This window comes from Danio aesculapii, chromosome 9, assembly GCF_903798145.1.
Source record: "Danio aesculapii chromosome 9, fDanAes4.1, whole genome shotgun sequence".
Classification (NCBI taxonomy): domain Eukaryota; kingdom Metazoa; phylum Chordata; class Actinopteri; order Cypriniformes; family Danionidae; genus Danio; species Danio aesculapii.
In genome coordinates, this window is record NC_079443.1 from 6059105 (window position 1) to 6078892 (window position 19788).

The following is a 19788-nucleotide window of genomic DNA, read 5'->3' on the forward strand; positions in this document are numbered from 1 at the left end:
TTGCCTTAACTTATTGGGTTTTACAGTACTCAGTTGGCTTGAGTTCTCTTAATTTTTTGGGTTTTACTGTGCTCAAATTGCTTCGTTTACTCAAATGGATTAAGTTCACAGTATTCATTAGGGTTATATTTTGAACTTAAATGGTTTGTTGCAATAAGTTTCCTCGAACGGTTTGAGTTACCTTAACTTTTTGGGTTTTTTAACTTTAAAAAAAAGGTGGTTCCTGAATTAAAACACTACGATTTCAATTCACTCAGAATGTGTCTGCAATTGTAGAATAGTCCTCAAGTGTTATTGTTAAGTTTGGTCAAATGTTTAAAATGTTAAAGTTTAACTTAGCAAAAAACCATCAATTGTGTACAGTGAGATAACTAGAAAATAGAAGTTATATTCAATTAAAGTATTTCCAATGTTTCATATATTGAACATGCACAATACTCATGATTAGGGCTCATATTATATGTTTTTGGTAACAGGGATCTATGATTAGGATTCGGTTTAAGTCCATCTGCTGTCAGGTGTCACCAAACTGCTCTGTTTCTGAACGCATCATTTCTTTCAGGACCTGTTTTTGTTTTTTTAAATAAAGCCCCTGATTACTCTGCTTTTAACTAGAATGCAACAATGCACCTTGAATGGAACATCTGCGAGCAAGTTCCCAGAATACCAAGCTTAGTGAGTAGATATCAGCACGCTTAAATGACTCAAAGCTGCTCATGTTTATGGAATCGTCCAGGATCTCAGGAGCCATATACCTGGGGAAACAAACACTCGCATTAGTGCAATGTACCCAATTTAAACACATTAACCTCCATCAACATCCCCCACACCTGAAAGCAAATAAAAAACACATGTCTTATTTATAGACAGAAAGTGGAACTTAAAAACAGACACATATACTCAGTGATAGAGCCTCTTTATCCATCAACATATCTTCAATCATTGTAGCACAGAACATTATACTAAAAAAATATTTACTGCTTACATTGCAGCATCTGCCTGCAAATCCAAATCCAAGCAGTTCTCTTTTTGCCTGTATGTCTGTATTTTGCTTTCTGTATGTAATGTTAGACAAAAGTGGATACACATTACTAGGCAAGGGGCCGGTATAAGATTCCGACGGTATGATAACCTTGGATAAAAATTTCCCGGTATCACGGTATAGTGATCACTGCTCTAAAATACATTCTTTTTAAATGTCTGGGTAAAAAAACTCAAACTTTTTTCCCATTTGAAAACAATATATATATATATATTTTTTTTTTTAAATGTGTAATATTTTGGAACAGTAAACATGTCAAACAAATCAGTAGCTATGTTTCCATCCATAAATGTGAATTAACATTATGCGCAAAACTGGATTATCGTATAAAAGACGTGCGAATAAAGCAGCGTTTCCATCCAACGAGTCAAAACGAACAAAATCGTCACTTTCTGACTAACTAGCACTAAATATCAACAGTAAAAACGGAATTTGCTGCAATAAGAAAAGCTGTGTGAATCTTTTCTTCATTTATTAAATGACTTGTGCCTCAAAAGGCAATCCTGACACGCAGTGAACACGCGGTGACGTTTGAAGGCGTGAGACACGGAGCACAGACGCTCTTGATTCTGGAGGTCATTAATAACATAATAACGCTATACTGAGATGGTTAAGGGGTTTTAGAATGACCAAAACAACATTTCAGATGTATTACAGTGTGCTCGGCCTGCTAGTTTGTCCATTCACACACATGATCTCTTACAACAAAATCACATGACATCATATTTTTAATGGCCATACTGGAATTTGTTTAGTAAATGAGTTTCCATCGTAGTTTATGCGCATCTTTTCTTATCGAATAAAACGTTTAACCTACTCAGTTATGCGCGTACGTTTTTTATGCGCATTTTCAAAATCGATGCGCATCTTGGTGTTTCCATCAATCGTTTTTTTATGCGCATAACCTGGTGCAGTCACAACAACCTGGAGCTCAACACGCTCAAAACAGTGAAGATGATAGTGGACTTCAGGAGAAACCCCCCTGCTCTCCCCCCACTGAGCATCATGGACAGCATTGTGGCAGCAGTGGAGTCATTCAGGTTCCTGGGCACCACCATCTCTCAGGACCTGAAGTGGGACATTCGCATTGACTCCATTGTCAAAAAAGCTCAACAGAGGCTGTACTTTCTTCGTCAGCTGAGGAAGTTTAACCTCCCAAAGGAGCTGCTGAAACAGTTCTACACCTCCATCATTGAATCAGTCATCTGCACATCAATAACTGTGTGGTTTAGCTCAGCTACTAAATACGATCTCCAAAGACTACGTCGAATAGTTTGGACTGCTGAGCGAATCACTGGTACAACCCTTCCTACTCCCCAAGAACTGTACTTATCCTGAGCGAGCAGAAGGGCTGCCAAAATCACTCTGGACTCCTCACACCCAGCACACTGCCTCTTTGAACTTTTACCTTCTGATCGACGCTACAGAGCACTGCGCACCAGAACAGCCCGACACAGAAACAGTTTCTTCCCTCAGGCAATCCATCTCATGAACACTTAATGATAATAATTGCGAAACCAACATCACTACTTGCCATACACTTTTATACACATATACACTTATTTAACAACCCACTTTACATGCCAATTTGCACATAACAACTGCACATATAACGTTGTATATAGTAATAAACACGTACATACACTTGTCAATCTGTATATTTGCACTCACTACTTCTATTTTTTTTTTTAAATATGTTTATTATCTGTTTTTTGTCCTGTCCCTGTAATCCTGTTGCACTGTAGAAGCTCTGTCACCAAAACAAATTCCTCGTATGTGTGAACATAGCTGGCAATAAAGCTCTTTCTGATTCTGATTCTGAAAATGAGCATAAAAATAGGTGGATGGAAACGTAGCTATTGACTTCTGCTGTCTTCATTTGTTTCAAAAACAGATTTCTTTACAATTTAAATAGGCATTTTTGGATATTTTTTTTTTCTGCTGGAGATACTGTTCAAAACAAAAAAAAAAAAACAAAAAAAATATTACACATACCTTAGGAATGGTATTACAGACAATTTTGGCGGTTTTAAAACCTTGACTTTTCCAAACTGCGGTATACCTTGAAAACCCATGCCTACACAATACATTCATTGATCAAAACGTCTGACCATATATAGCATGGTCAACTTTATACCACTGCCAAACTGACAGACAGAAAGAGACTATCAAGCTTCTTAAAGTGCAGAGAATTCATGAAGTGTACTCCTACTTTCAAACTCATGCACAAATGAAAGTTGTGGAATTTCTTAAATCTGAGAATCCCTCTTACCCTGACCATTTTTTAAGACAGCTGGAGAGATCTCTCAAGTGGTTAGGAGAGAACTGCGCGAGACACATTTTTCAGTGAATGCTGACTGTATGGCCATGCACTAAAATCATGATGCAAATACTGTGCTTGACTAAACTTCCACCTGCAACCGAACAGAAACTGAGCGATGTTTCACTGTGTGAAGTTTCCCTTGTGAAAAAACGTTTTTTCTGACTCTGCTTGAGTGTGCAACCACAATAACGAAAGCCCAGTTTCGTTATTAATTGAGTTATTTAGATGTTTCCACTTTGCAAGAGCGCTGATAAATGCATTCTCCTGCAACCAACACACACATAACAGCCCATAGACACAATTACCTAAGGAACCTTGTCCTGTTGTGTCAAAATTGAAAATTTCAGGTGAGGAATAATGTTATAATGTGTAAGAGTCTAAATTATCATATGCATTTGTTTATATGGCAAAATATGTCTTTTTTCCACCAAAGAAGGCTCACTCAAATTCCAAAGGCAGATACTGATTAGATCAGGGCCTGGTGTGTGGACTTTAGGGGTTTTACGATGTGGTCACGTGTTGAATGGTCAGTTTGAGTAGGTGCGTTTGACTTCATGCAGCGCTGTGCAGATCGATCGAAGTCTGTCTTAAAGTGGAGCATGCCGGATCGATGGTGCGCCGACGCCATGTGACTGTCACATGTGGCATCAAAGTACCGCAACATAACTCCGAGATCAGACAACTGATTTAGGCCGTGCAGCATCTGCAGAGCGACTGCACGAGCTCTGATGACGACATCAAAATTACACGATTGGCCGAGTTCATATGCAAGTGTATTTATTAAGTGTGGTAATTCCGAAATAAAGACGTTATTCTCTATGTGCAACCGAACCAACGCTGGTGAAAGCAGCGTAAACAAAAAGCAGGTGCAAGTCCCAGGAGTTAACATCCGCGCCAAAATGCAGGCTACTTGCTTGTTACGTGCTGCTCATGCGTTGTAAAACAGGCGTAAAAGCCTTTTTTGTTTTGCAAGTCGAAAAAGCTTAAAACAATATGATGGTGATCTTACTAAGCGTGTCTCCTGATAGATTTTTTTTTGTATGAAGCAAAAAGGAGGGATGACGAGTCAAGGAGGTAAAGACTTAATAAACCTAAATCTCTGCCATGTGTCAAGTCTAAGACAACAGATAATCCTATAACACATCTTTTTTGTATTTTATTGAATTGTCTATAGAATTTCATTCAAATTAAATTAATATTTATGCAAAAGATTTCTTAAATGATCTTACCATGTCACTCCAGTTGTCTTAACAATGTTTTCCATTTACATTTAAGATTTAGAATATCATTATTTAGAATAATAATTGTATAATAATAAGAAAACTTTTATTTATAATAAATATTTTCAAAATATATATAAAGTGTATTTTTTATATATATATATATATATATATATATATATATATATATATATATATATATATATATATATATAGTGTGGGGGAGATGGGGGAAGGGGTGCGTGCCCCAGTAGAGCTTTATGTCTAGCAACGCCCCTGGATATGGCTATAATATGATACGTCTATGTGTTCTAAGTGTTATGAAGCGGACAGGAGACAGAGGTAAGGAAACGTTAGGGTGTTTATTAAATGACAACAAGGAGCACATGAAGGATAGCCAGGAGGATCAGGAATGATGTTGGGGTCTTTTCCTCCGTGGCTGGGTAACAGGAATACACGAGGATGGACAGCACACACCAGATACAGCTGACAGAGGATGACACAGACTTGGAAGGACTGGAAGACAGGACGATTCGGGTGGACCAGGAAGACTAGGAGGAATACAAAGAGAACAGGTAAGTAAAGCGTTTGTTTTAGCTGAGGATGACTACGCTGAGTGGTCGCTCAGTTGTCCGCTTTCGTCGAGACGAGCCCGGACAATGAGCGACTGGAGTGCTGTGCTTTTATCTGGTGCTCGTGAATGTGATGCAGCTGTGTGCTCATTAGAAGTCAGGTGATGGTGATCTTCGTGAGTGGGGATCGTGAGAGCCTGACCAATCCGTGACAGTACCCCCCTCCCCAGGGCCCGCTCCTGAGGGCCGACACCTCCGACGCCGTGGTGGTCTCCCTCTGCCTCTAGGCGCTGGGAACTCAGGGTGGCTCTCATGAAACTCCACCATGAGACTAGGATCGAGAATATCAGCTCTGGGAACCCATGTCCTTTCTTCGGGGCCGTACCCTTCCCAGTCCACCAGGTACTCCAACTGGCCACCACGACGTCGGGAACGCAAGATCTCCTTCACTGCGTAGACGGCTCCTTCTTCTAGGAGCAGTGGAGGAGGGGGTTCCTCTTCGTGGTCAGGCTCTGTGGAGGGAAGAACAGGATCGTGATAGGGTTTCAGGAGTGATACGTGGAATGTAGGGTGAATACGGTAGTGAGAGGGTAATTGTAGTTTGTAGGTGACGGGGTTAACCTGTTCCACGATGGTGAAGGGACCAACAAATCGGGGACTTAACTTGCGAGAGGGCAGTCGCATGCGTATGTCCCGGGTGGATAGCCACACCTTTTGTCCGGGTGTGTATCTGGGTTCTTCAGACCTTCTTCTATCGGCGGTTACCTTGCTTCGACGGACTGCCCTCTGCAGATGTTGATGAGCCTCGTCCCAGACTCTCTCGCTCTCCCGGAACCAGTGATCCACTGCGGGGACATCAGATGGTTCGCCATCCCAGGGAAAGAGCGGTGGTTGGAAGCCCAGGACGCACTGGAATGGCGTGAGTCCGGTGGAGGGTTGCCGCAGTGAATTTTGGGCATATTCTGCCCAGCCCAAATACTGGCTCCAGGAGCTCTGGTGACCACTGCAGAAGGTCCTCAGGAACCGTCCCACCTCCTGAATCTTCCTCTCTGTCTGCCCGTTGGTTTGGGGATGATATCCAGAAGAGAGGCTGACGGCCACACCTAGGAGCTTGAAGAAGGCTTTCCATAGACGTGAGATGAACTGTGGACCTCTGTCCGACACAATATCTTCTGGAATACCAAATGACCTGAAGACTTGATTAAAGATATTGTCGGCTGTTTCAAAGGCTGTGGGAAGACCTTTCAGAGGGATTAGTTTGACAAACTTTGAGAATCTATCTACGATGACTAGAATACAGGTATTACCTTCTGACGAGGGGAGGTCAGTGATAAAGTCCACTCCTAGGTGTGACCAGGGACGGTTCGGAATCGGCAAGGGATGGAGCTTTCCAGCGGGTAGATGACGTGGGCTCTTGGATTGGGCACAGTCCTTACAGCCCTGAACATATTGCCTCACATCCCTTGCCATGTTTGGCCACCAGAATCGTTGGGATACTAGCGAGAGAGTATTGTTGATCCCTGGATGTCCAGTGCCTAGCGAGGTATGTAAGGAGTGGATCAGATCTACCCGGTGTTCAGGTGGTATGAACTGCCGATGAGGAGGGCATCCCGGCGGAGCAGGGGCTTCCGGAGTGGCAACGACTGGAGGAGCGTTCCAGGTGATCGGACAAATGGAGATGTGTTCGGGAAGAATCTTCGTTGGGAGTTCTTCATGATCGTGATGCTCGTGTAAACGAGAGAGAGCGTCTGCTCTTAGATTCTTGGGTCCTGGACGATAGGAAATGGAGAAATCAAAACGTGAGAAGAAAAGTGACCATCTGGCTTGACGTGGACATAGTCTCTTGGCCTCTTTGATATATTGGAGGTTTTTGTGATCTGTGATCACCTGGAACGGATGTTTGGCTCCCTCCAACCAGTGACGCCACTCCTCCAAGGCTAGCTTGATTGCTAGAAGCTCCCTGTCTCCTATGCTGTAATTCTGCTCCGCCGGGCTCAACTTCCGAGAGAAATAGGCACAGGGATGCAGTCGGGGCGGTGTATCATGATGTTGGGATAATACTGCCCCGACGCCGGTGGTGGATGCGTCCACTTCCACCACGAAAGGAAGATTTGGGTCAGGATGAGTCAGGAGTGGGGCCCTTGTGAACTCCTTCTTAAGAAGGCGGAAGGCTGCGGCTGCTTCTTTGGTCCACTCCAGTCCTTTGGGTTTACCCTTGAGGAGATTAGTGAGAGGTGATGTAATCCTACTGTAGTCCTTGATAAACCGTCTATAAAAGTTAGCAAACCCAAGAAACCTCTGGAGCTCCTTAATGGAAGTGGGTTCTGACCAGGATAGAACAGCCTCAATTTTCTTCCCATCCATACGTATACCGGTTTGGTCAATGATGTATCCCAAGAAATGAATCGACTTCTGGTGGAATGAGCATTTCTCCGCTTTGAGGTAGAGGTGATGTTCTCTCAATGTGTGTAGGACCTCCGCAACGTGTTGGCGATGTTCGGCCTCACTCCGGGAGTAAATGAGGATGTCATCTATGTACACTATTACAAAGTGGTGAAGAAACTCCCGGAGGACTTCATGAATGAAGTTTTGGAATACGGAGGGGGCGTTGACCAGACCGTAAGGCATGACCTCATATTCATAGTGGCCAGTAGGGGTCACGAATGCTGTCTTCCATTGGTCCCCCTCACGTATTCTTATCAGATTATACGCGCTGCGGAGGTCCAATTTAGTGAAGACTTTAGCTTCTCGGAGCTGTTCCAAAGCGGCTGGTACCAGAGGAAGGGGATATCGGTATTTTACTGTACCGTTATTTAGGACCCTGTAGTCGATGCATGGACGCAGCCCTCCGTCCTTCTTGGCCACAAAGAAGAAGCTTGAGGCGGCTGGTGATTTTGAGTGACGTATGTACCCCTGACTCAGAGCCTCCCTTATGTAATCTTCCATTGCCTGATTCTCTGGAAGCGAGAGCGGGTAGATCCTACCTCTTGGCAACTGGGCATCTGGAACTAGGTCGATCGCGCAGTCCCATGGCCGATGCGGCGGTAGCTGGGAAGCTCTCTTGGGGCAGAAGACATCATGAAAGGAGCTGTACTCCTTAGGAATGTGGATAGACTGCTTCTCAGGAGGACTCTCGACCGATGTTGTAAACAAAGAAATGGGGTTCCGACCTTGAAGAGGGAGATTTGGAAAACAGGTAGGTGTACATCCAGATCCCCATTTCTTTATCTCTCCTGTGCCCCAAGAGATGATGGGATCGTGCTTCACCAGCCACGGGCGCCCTAGAATGATGTCCATATTTGCACCCTCCAGAACCAGAAATTGAATCCTCTCTTGATGTAACAACCCCACTTGAAGAAGGATGTCTTCGCATTGTCGATGGATACGGGTCGAAGATCGAGTGCACTGGGTTATCGGTTGTATCTGGTATATATGCGAGGACGCCTCAGTACGTAGGTGGAGTTGACGACAGAGGGATTGGGAGATGAAGTTCCCTGCTGACCCGGAGTCGATGAGGGCTGTGACAAGGAGAGAAATAGAGGCAGTAGTTATTTGTACGGTGGTAGTAAGTGGTTTACATTGTTCAATATTCGTACTGAATACACTCACTGAAGTCCGAATGGGACGAAGGGGACACTCCATACGGGTGTGTCCACTGACACCGCAGTATAGACACAGACCCCGGGTCAGCCTCCTCTGTCGTTCCGCTGATGTCAGTCTTCCAGACTCTATTATCATGGGTTCTGGTTCTGGAGAGGCTGTTGACTCAGGCGATTGGAGGAGTGCAGACGAGGGGGTGATGGTGTCCTGTTGATAGGAACGGAGACGATCGGAACATCGGAGAGAATGTTGGATGAATCTCTCCAGACCCATAGTATCATCTAATGTGGCCAGCTGGATTCGGAGAGTGGGTTCCAAGCCGAGCCGGTACGTGGTCAACAACGATCTCTCATTCCATCCACTTGCAGCTGCTAGAGTGCGAAACCGGAGAGCATATTCCTGTGTAGATAGAGTACCTTGCTTTAGATGATACAGCTGCTCTCCAGCGGCTACTTCCCCATCAGAACGTCCAAACACCTCTTTGAAATACTCCGTGAAGGTAGTGATGGAATTCATGACCGGCCCGGCTTGGTTCCAGATCGTCTCAGCCCATTTAAGTGCAGGCCCAGAGAGTAGTGATACGATGTAGGCGATCTTTGACTTATCTGTGGGATATAGAGAAGGTTGCATTTCGAATATGAGGGAACATTGTAACAGAAAACCATTGCACTCCCCCGCTCCGCCTGAGTAGGGCGCTGGTCGGGCCATGGGACTGGAAGGAAGGGCCGAAGAAGAAACTGTGGAGGCGGAAGTGCTCGGTGCTGGTGGTGCGTTGGAAAGTGGAGCTGGTGGCTGTAGAATCCGCTTCAACTGGTCCACCAGCTCTTGAAAGTGATCGGGGGTGCTCATGTTGTCGTCGTTATTGGTCCGGGCTTCTGTTATGAAGCGGACAGGAGACAGAGGTAAGGAAACGTTAGGGTGTTTATTAAATGACAACAAGGAGCACATGAAGGATAGCCAGGAGGATCAGGAATGATGTTGGGGTCTTTTCCTCCGTGGCTGGGTAACAGGAATACACGAGGATGGACAGCACACACCAGATACAGCTGACAGAGGATGACACAGACTTGGAAGGACTGGAAGACAGGACGATTCGGGTGGACCAGGAAGACTAGGAGGAATACAAAGAGAACAGGTAAGTAAAGCGTTTGTTTTAGCTGAGGATGACTACGCTGAGTGGTCGCTCAGTTGTCCGCTTTCGTCGAGACGAGCCCGGACAATGAGCGACTGGAGTGCTGTGCTTTTATCTGGTGCTCGTGAATGTGATGCAGCTGTGTGCTCATTAGAAGTCAGGTGATGGTGATCTTCGTGAGTGGGGATCGTGAGAGCCTGACCAATCCGTGACACTAAGACACAAGTAAATTATTATATACTGTAAAAGCCCTTCTCCAAACACAGCAACTTTCATTTTTCTTTTGATATTTGGCGAGTAATTATTTAATTCTCTTGGACTCTATTCTCTAGGATATATGCAATTTCCAGTTTTGCATCTTTGGATGAAAACATGGCTAATGACTTATTATAAACATGGGATCGTGAATATGCATGCCAGAGATGCCAAGTCTGATTGGCCACATTTCCTAATGAGATTACAACAATTTAAGCTTGTATTACACGCTACGTGGAACTATTTTGAAAAACATGACTGGCACTGTAAAGCCTTCCAGTAATGCAACCATCAACGTGTCATAAAAATGCAAAATTCAGAAAAGACAGATTTTAAATTTGTTCAAAGTTTTGATATTTTTCATCCTGTTTTCATATAAAATAAAACCACAAAATATAATTTTAAATACTCCTCTGTCTGGCCTGTTTGTCAAGTAATTTGTTTCCACTATTTTTCCTCAAACCTTCATTTTATTTCATTGACTCATTCCTTCTAGCTAAAATAAATCTACCACTTTAGCTGAAAACATTCAGGACCATTCCAAACATGGTCAAAACTGATGTTTTCACTCTAGGGCTAATGTCTGAGGTTATAAAGGAGTATATAAACTACTTCTGAAAGCTACATACCTACTACTAAGATATCATAGACCAGGGGTGACCAACCCTGTTCCTGGAGATCGACCTTCCAACAGATTTCAGTTGCAACCCATATCAAACACACCTGGCTGTAATTATCAAGTGCTGTTCAGGTCCTAATAATTGGTTCAGGTCTGTTTGATCAGGATTGGAGCTGAACTTTGCAGGAAAATCGATCTCCAGGAACAGGGTTGAGCACCACTGTCATAGACCAATATAACACATTGAATCAGTACACTCTATTACATCTTTAAAGCGATACAAACTTATAAAGCACACATACAAATACCAACCCTGCTGAAAAAAAAACAGCTTAAACCAGCCTAGGCTGGTTAGATGGTTTTAGCTGGTTGACCAGCCTGGTTTTAGAGGGGTTTTGGCCATTTCCAGGCTGGTTTAAAGCTATTTCCAGCCTGGTCTTAGCTGGTCAGGCTGGAAGATGACCAGCTAAAACCAGCTTGACCAGCCTAACCAGGCTGGGAGCCCAGCCAAAACCAGCTATGTCCAGCTTAAACCAGGCTGGTCAAGGTGGTTTTAGCTGGTTTTAGCTGGTCATTTTCCAGCCTGACCAGCTAAGACCAGGCTGAAAATGGCTGGAAACCAGCCTGGAAATGGTGAAAAACCCTCTAAAACCAGGCTGGTCAACCAGCTAAAACCAGCCAACCAGCTTAGGCTGGTTTAAGCTGTTTTTTTCAGCAGGGAAGCCTAACAACTTTTTCAAAAATCTTCATTCTTAAAGTAAGCAAAGACTATGACACAGTAATTCATAGTTTATATATCTTCAATCATAATATTTGTATGTAAGAAAATGATTCTCTAACCTCTTGGTTCCCACTCTGTGGTTAATGGGGATGTCAATGGTGTTGGTGTTGGAGTCATGTTTGACAGCCAGACCAAGATCAGCAATCACAGCAGCTCCATTCTTCTTAACCAGGATGTTCTTTGACTTTATGTCTCTGTGAGCAATGGCCGGCTTCCCTGTTCATGAGTAATATTCTCATTTAATTACAGCATGCACAAATATTCTTTTCCAAGTTTCTTTTAGAAAACCCATTTAAATACCCATAACACAAATGCAATATGTACAAAGTTATCATTACCCTCTATAAACGATAGAACAGAGCCAGTATGAGGACATTTAGGTTGTTTTCCTTTAAACAAGCTAGGCTTATTTCACTGTCAATGTCATACGATCATGTTACTTCACAGAATTCAAAGCAAAGTCTTTGGCAGAATGGGAAATTTCTCACGAAATTTATTGACACTATGCCAGAGAAATGTGTTGTAATTGCTGCAAAAAGTGGACATACCATATATTAAAGTTAAAATAAATAAAAAAACAGCAAGACTATTTGATATCTGTTATGATTAGAGCACAAAATCAATGTTTTTGAGACAAAATAATTAATATAAATGAATAAATTATACAGTTGAAGTCAGAATTATTAGCCCCCCTGAATTATTAGCCCCCCTGTTTATTTTTTTCCCCAATTTCTGTTTAACAGAGAGAAGATTTTTTTTCAACACATTTCTAAACATAATAGTTTTAATAACTCATTTCTAATAATCATTTCTGATTTATTTTATCTTTGCCATGATGGCAGTAAATAATATTTGACTAGATATTTTTCAAGACACTTCTATACAGCTTAAAATGGCATTTAAAGGCTTAACTAGGTTAATTGGGCAGGTTAGGGTAATTAGGCTATTGTATAACGTTGGTTTGTTCTGTAGACTATTGAAAAAAATATATAGCTTAAAGGGGCTAATAATTTTGACCTTAAAATGGTTTTTAAAAAATTTAAAACTGCTTTTATTCTAGCTGAAATAAAACAAATAAGACTTTCTCCAGAAGAAAAAATATTATCAGACATACTGTGAAAATTTCCTTGCTCTGTTAAACATCATTTGGGAATTTTTAAAAAAATAAAGAAAGTTCAAAGGGGTGCTAATAATTCTGACTTCAACTATATATATATATATATATATATATATATATATATATATATATATATATATATATATATATATATATATATATAATATATATATATTTTTTATTTTTTTATTTTTTTTTATTTTTATTATTATTAGTTCTAACACTTTTGGCCACCACTGTATTTACCTATTTATTTTTCCCTCTGAATGAAACTAGAAACAATACATCAAACTGATATTTTTCCCCTCTACATTCGAATATTCACAAAGCATATCATCAACACCTTGAGTGCCAATAATCTCCATGTGCAGGTGGGCGATTCCGCTGGCAATGGATAGTGCCAGAACTATCATCCCCTCCACTGATACGGTGTACCTGTTCAGGTAATCAAAGAGTGATCCATGCTCGTGATACTCAGATACCAGCCACAGCTGTGTCCACGAACCATTATCTGAAGACAGAAAATAGACACATTAAAACAAAAACATGTAAACAACATCCAAGAGATTTTAAATATACCAAATATGAATTTTCAATGTATTAAATTCATAGTCATGTGCTCAGTGTATTTAGGTTGGCTTCATACCCAGCAGGCACACAATGTCATATGACGTTGATCTTTAGTTCTAGTTTGGTTGCGACATCAGGTGAACAAAATTTAACGTCAATTCGCTGATGTCAGCTGACTTCTAATACCGACGTCAGCTGGCGTTGCTATTTGGTTGGTTTTAGGCTGTGGCTTACCAAAATCCAACATCAACGTCAGAGTCTAAAATCAGTAGAAGCTTTTTCTTTGGTTGTGTAATCATCTTGACATTGGAGTCTGACCTCAAACTGACGTTGGGTTCTGACGTCAACCCGATTTTCATATACAACCAAAATTCAAAGTTCAAAACGAAAAGTGTCCCGCTGTGTACGAGCCTTAAGGTGGGGTAAGCACACGCTGTAAAAAATGCAGGGTTCCACACAATTCATTCATGTTGTCTCAACACAAATCGATTAAGTTCACTTAACACTTTTAACAAATTTGAGTTGATTGAACATAAAAAAATGTAGTTGTCCCAATGAAATTTCAAGAATTGCGTTGTTTCAGCTCATTTTAATTAAGTACTTTAAACAAGTAAAAAATATATATTTATATTTTTGAGTGCATGGCCAACACAAATTAAGGCAAAGCAGTGTAAACATTGACAGGAATGAAAATTAAAAATATTTCAAGGTTTTGTTTTTAGTCTAATGTTAACCAAAACTTTCTAAAGTTTTATGATTCAACGATTTATGATTATACGATTAAAGAATGTTGTAATTGTTAATGGATCAATAAGATGACAGCAATATTTGTTTGTTTGTTTGAACAACATAACTGTAAAAATCTATTGCATATACTACCAAATTTGACATTTTAGGTTATTAAATTAAAACTTTTTAAAAATGAAATTTTTATTTAAAATATTTAATAATTTTAAGTTATAAATACATATTTTTATATGTACCCAGCAGGCACTGGACGGCACACAGATGTAAAATTGACAGTGAACTCCAACGTCAGACTAACTTTGAATTTTGGTTGTATATGAAAATCGGGTTGACGTCAGAACCCAACGTCAGTTTGAGGTCAGACTCCAATGTCAAGATGATTAAGCCTGCTCTCGAGCAGGTTTGAGCTGCCAGAACTGTTGCTTTGACAACAACGCTTGGATGAGTTTTGAAGAACGAAACGATTCTGAATCGTCTCAAATTGTCAATAATCAAATCCAGCTAATTGAGTAATCCACGTACAAAGAACTGACACCAGATCATTGGTTGATAGCAATCGCAGCAGTCTTTCAAAAGGACATTCTCACACCATCACTATTTCTCCACAAAGAAACCCATCAGACAGATGAGAATGGCTAGCTGTGAATCAGTAGCTGTTACTGAGTCTGCAACTACACAAACACACAGTCCTCCAAGCAAAGCTTAAGAATGAAATTTTACATAATATCTGTAAAAACGGCAAGCCTAATATAACCAACACATTTAATTTACACTTGCATGGCACTAACTGCTCAATCCTACATCTTTGGTGTGTAGCAGCAGCTCCTCTACTACAGCCAAAGCAGCAAACAAATTCCTTACCTAATTTATCTCTGACCACACCAAACATAAACAATTAATTATTTCTTAGCCCCAAATTTAAATGTGTCAAAACAAGCTAAATATAGCTGTATACTATAATTGTTATTTAACAACCCTACTGAAAAAAACAGCCTAAATCAGCCTAGGCTGGTTGGCTGGTTTTAGCTGGTCAACCAGGATGGTTTTAGAGGGGTTTTGGCCACTTCCAGGCTGGTTTCTGGCCATTTCCAACCTGGTTTTAGCTGGTCAGGCTGGCAGATGACCAGCTAAAACCAGCTTGACCAGCCTGACCAGACTGTGAGCCCAGCCCAAACCAGCTATGTCCACTTAAACCCCTCTAAAACCAGGCTGGTCAACCAGCTAAAACCAGCCAACCAGCCTAGGCTGGTTTAAGATGTTTTTTTTTTCAGTAGGGAAAACATATGCACAGTAATCTGTCCTGGCTAAAGGTCCCATCACCAGTTAACTACACATAAATGAGGAGTTAATCTGCCATTTAAGCAATGTTATTGTAAAAAAATGATAATTAAGTGAAGTTTCATAGACTAATTTCGAGAGGAGCACGTGATATGATTGAGCACGTCTGGCCACTCATCTGTAATCAGTAATAAATCCAATCAGCGTGATTCTAGTTTACTATAAATGGATCATTTTCTCCCTACTGTTCTGTCTTCGTTTGGAAGAATCCCCCACCCCCCCCCCCCCCCCCCCCCCCAATCTCCTCCTTTTCCTCCCTTTTCTTAAGGGGGAGCTCTCGAGACCTACCTGATCTCGGATCTCCTGATATGCTTATCAACCGGGCGGGAGCCCTGGGCTCAAATATCTCCAAGCTCAGGGTTCTCTCCCAGGACAGCACGCCAAACCTGCTTTATACGCCAAGCATATCTAAGTGGGAACTCTTGAAACCATATTAACGCAAAAGAAAGCAGGTGAAAAACACACTGTGTGATTATGAAAGGATGATCACACACAGGGATAATGTTAGACCCATAAATAATCTGTTCAAAGAATGGTCAAAGTGAAAGCAACTTGCGCTGCTTGCAATAAGTCAACTCTGGAAAGCAGCAAGACTGTGGGTGCATGTTCATTTGTCTAGTCTATCTGAAAGAGACCCGATCGCATCAGTTGTGTTTCTAGACACAGTTGCTTCACGAAAGGAAACGAGAGCGCGCACCCGTTATAAACCTCAGCTGTTAGCGCGAGTGATTATCCTCTCATTCGGTATTCACCTGCTTTGCTCGCGCAAAGCCGCGAGTGCAATTATTTTTGTCAGTCGTGTTGCTTCTCAATTCTAAGATTGCCTTTGCATGCATATTGGACCATCCTTATTGTCGAACCCTACTTTTAAGAATTATTATTTGGGGAAATTATTTCAAACCAGCCAAAGTGGCTAGTGGGAGTGTCTGTCTTACCTGCCACCGCTGAAATATACCCGCATTTGGCGGGTTGGCGGGTGTTAATGTAAAGCCCTGATTATTATTATTATTATTATTATTATTATTACTATTATTATTATTATTACTATTATTATTATTATTATTATTATTATTATTATTATTATTATTATTATTATTATATGAGCATATTCAGTATGTTCATGAAAAAGCAAAAAATGTAATAATAGAAAAATAATAATGATATTCTATTTAAGAAAAAATAATAATACAGAAAACAATTGTGCTCTTTCATACCTTTGTTATCAGCGGCAATGAACCCCAAAATATTTTCATGACGTAGCATGATGGTCTGATAAATCTCAGCTTCACGGAACCAGGAGCGCTCATCACGCGACGAGAAGATCTTCACAGCAACATCCTCTCCCCTCCATTTTCCCCTCCACACTTCCCCAAACCGACCCTTTCCAATGGTCTCCTGGAGGACAATAGTTCGAGCAATTGTTCTCTGCACCAATAGGGGTAATCCTGAAAAAAGAAAAAAAAAATCATATAAACTGTCAGATAAAAGGATAAAAGAAGATACCATCATCATCATCATCATCATCATTACTGATGAATCAACTCCTGTGATTTAAAACAAATTGAGCCGAAAGAAAAACAACGATAGTAAGTATAAAGTAATGCTATAAACAATTTTTTTTCAGAAAATAAGTACTCAAATTTTCAGACTTCTGAATCATGCCTAGCTTTATGTGTAGAATGAAACTTTAAATCAATCTGAAGAATACTAAAGCAAATAAAAATGAGATGTTACAGTTTTTGTTAGTCACTTTAGTACATTTCTCCGATCAGAATTGAACTTCTCAAAACTCCCTGTTCAATCTTCACATCATTGTGTCAGTTGCGCACATCAGAAAAGCTGTGTGTCATTTCTTTGAACAAGTTGCAAATGCTTTTGTACATCCATGCAAATGATTATGTGCAATTCTCTGCTCTTTCCTACATTATCAATTACTAATGTCATGTTGATCAAAATGTATTGGTAACACTTTACAATGAGGTTCATTAGTTAATGCACTTACTAACATCTAATCAGTAACTAATCATGAACAACATGTACAGCATTGATTAATCATAATTGAACATTTACTAATGCATTATTAACATCCAAGTTCATGCTTGTTAACATTAGTTAATGCAACGCGAGTTGAACTAACAATGAACAACTGTATTTTCATTAACTAACGTTAACCAACATGAACAAATACTGTAGTAAATGAATTGCTCATTGTTTGTTCATGTTAGTAAATGCATTAATTAACATTAACTAATGAACCTTATTGTAAAGTATGTATGACCGATGTATTATAATGGCCTCTGTTGAATAGCCTCACTCCCCACAACATTGAATCCTTTGTTCATGGCATAAGTCTTTACATGCAAAATGGCTGAACAAGTTGTTGTAATATATTTTTCTATACATTTCCATTATACTGTTTTTTTCTAAATCGGTATAGAATTGGTAAATTTCGCCTAGGTGAATCTTGACTTTTTCTAATGCTGCATCTCAAAGAAGATTCCTGTGTTCACATTTCTACTTTTGTTTTCTGTTTTCTTTGTGCTATGCAGTGCTGTGTTTTCCTTTCTGTATCACAATGACATGATCTGTCAACAAATTACAGTAAAAGAGTAAAAAAAACTAATAAAAAAGCCATATTTTATATCAGAACACCCCTTCAGAGTACACTGTTATATTGACAACATGACTAAGTAATTTGACTGTCTTATCCGTACACAATGACACAAGGACTTTTACAGTTTTTCTCAGTGGCTTTGGTGCATTTCTCACAACACTATTTACATTTGTACAACTCAAAACAATCAGTACAAACTGCAAAACCTAGTTGATAACCTGCAAAAGCGTGTCACTTGCTCAAAATGGAGAGCTCATTCCTCAAAAGCAAGTATTGATGTCAATGAAAGTGTCAGTGCCATCAAGATGAAATGTCCTGACCACATTGTTTATGAACAAGATAGTCAAATGGCTTGTCGTGTTTTCATTATGACAGTTTCCAATGCAAAAAGTCAGATTTTGGTGACACTTCCTGAAAATGCTCAAGACAGCACTATATACTATTTGCACAGCCATTTGAAAACTACAGTAAAGTTAGACATCACTGTATTTAGTGAGGTATCTGAGTACAAGACACAGAATATGTGTGTTTCACATGCTTACTGCATTATCTATTTGCAATTCTAATTTATTCACAGCATTGTGCATAAGAATAAATAAATCCTTATTTACAACAAACATAAACTTCTTTTGGGTAGAGCTGTGCACAACTGTAAACAATATTGCAGTACATAGTGGAACTGAACCGACAACATACTGTAAGTACTGCAATGTCTGTAAATCATTCATGAAATTGTTGAATTTAGAAGACATTTTCAGGAAAAAAAAAAGATTCGTATAAAATTTGCTTGACAGATTTTGACCACTAGTTCAACATTTGTGTATGTAATGACTCCAGTAATGAAATGAGGACTATTAGTTTTATATGGAATGACTATTCAGCATTCACAAGTTTAGTTAATTTTGACTGACATGACATGAGCAAATGATAATGTTATAAAAAAGCAGAGGAGTTGTATGAAATCAATTGATGCATGCCTAAAAGCATTTGCAATTTGTTGGACGGAATGAGAAACCGCTACTATGATGTGCACAAATGACTGTTGTGCAAATGTAAATAGTGTTGAGAGAAATGCACCACTAGAGCCACTGAGAACAACTGTAATTCTGATGGCATTTAGATGGAAATTTAGTTTTGAGAGATGAACTAAGGATTTTGAGCAAGAGATTTGCATGTAATCCATGGTGTTTTGCTATTTGTACGCGTTGTTTTGAGAAATGTACTAACTGTTTTGCAAAATTCAATTCTCATATGAGAAATGTACCAAAGCGACTGAGAAAAACTCTAACATTTAATTTACATTACATGTTAATATTACATTTACAAGCCCAAATCAGAAAAAGTAGTGATTCGTAATTTACTTTGACTTGTATTTCATTGCAGGCAATACAACAAACTTTATTTAATGTGGTCCTCATGATTTTATAGATTTCTTTTTTTTTTTTTTAAAATAAATACATATTCCAATTTTAGTTCTTGCAAATCATTAAAAAAAGTTGGAACAGTAAAGCATTTAGCACTCTGTAATGTTGCTGTTCCTTTTCACAACACTTAAAAAAAGTATATCAGGTGTAATTTCGTCCCATTCTTCCTGCAAACAAGTCTTAAGGTGGGCGACAGTACAGGGTCTTCAGTGTCAAATTTTACACTTCAAAATGCACCTCACATTCTCTATTGTAGACAGGTTGGGACTGTAGGCAGGCCAGTCAAGTATCTGCATCCTCTTCCTCCGCAGCCAGGACGTTGTAAGATGTGCAGAATGTGGTTGCAGAAAGATCCTTTTCTTCTTTCGTCTGGAGTACACGGCTTCCATTTATCCCAAATAATACCTGATTCATCTCACTACAGTACACGTTGC

The 19788-nt window shown here is 40.1% G+C and overlaps 1 protein-coding gene across 1 annotated transcript in view; it reads right to left on the reverse strand.

Annotated features, from left to right (window-relative positions):
* LOC130234877 (activin receptor type-1C) overlaps positions 1 to 19788 on the reverse strand; it is a 78520-nt gene that overhangs the window by 10062 nt on the left and 48670 nt on the right. Inside the window, exons 4-7 of the mRNA XM_056465202.1 lie at positions 16531 to 16761; positions 13005 to 13172; positions 11604 to 11760; positions 631 to 755 (exon numbers count right to left, since the gene is read on the reverse strand). Coding sequence (XP_056321177.1) covers positions 631 to 755; positions 11604 to 11760; positions 13005 to 13172; positions 16531 to 16761 — 681 coding nt within the window. The remainder of the gene's footprint in view (positions 1 to 630; positions 756 to 11603; positions 11761 to 13004; positions 13173 to 16530; positions 16762 to 19788) is intronic.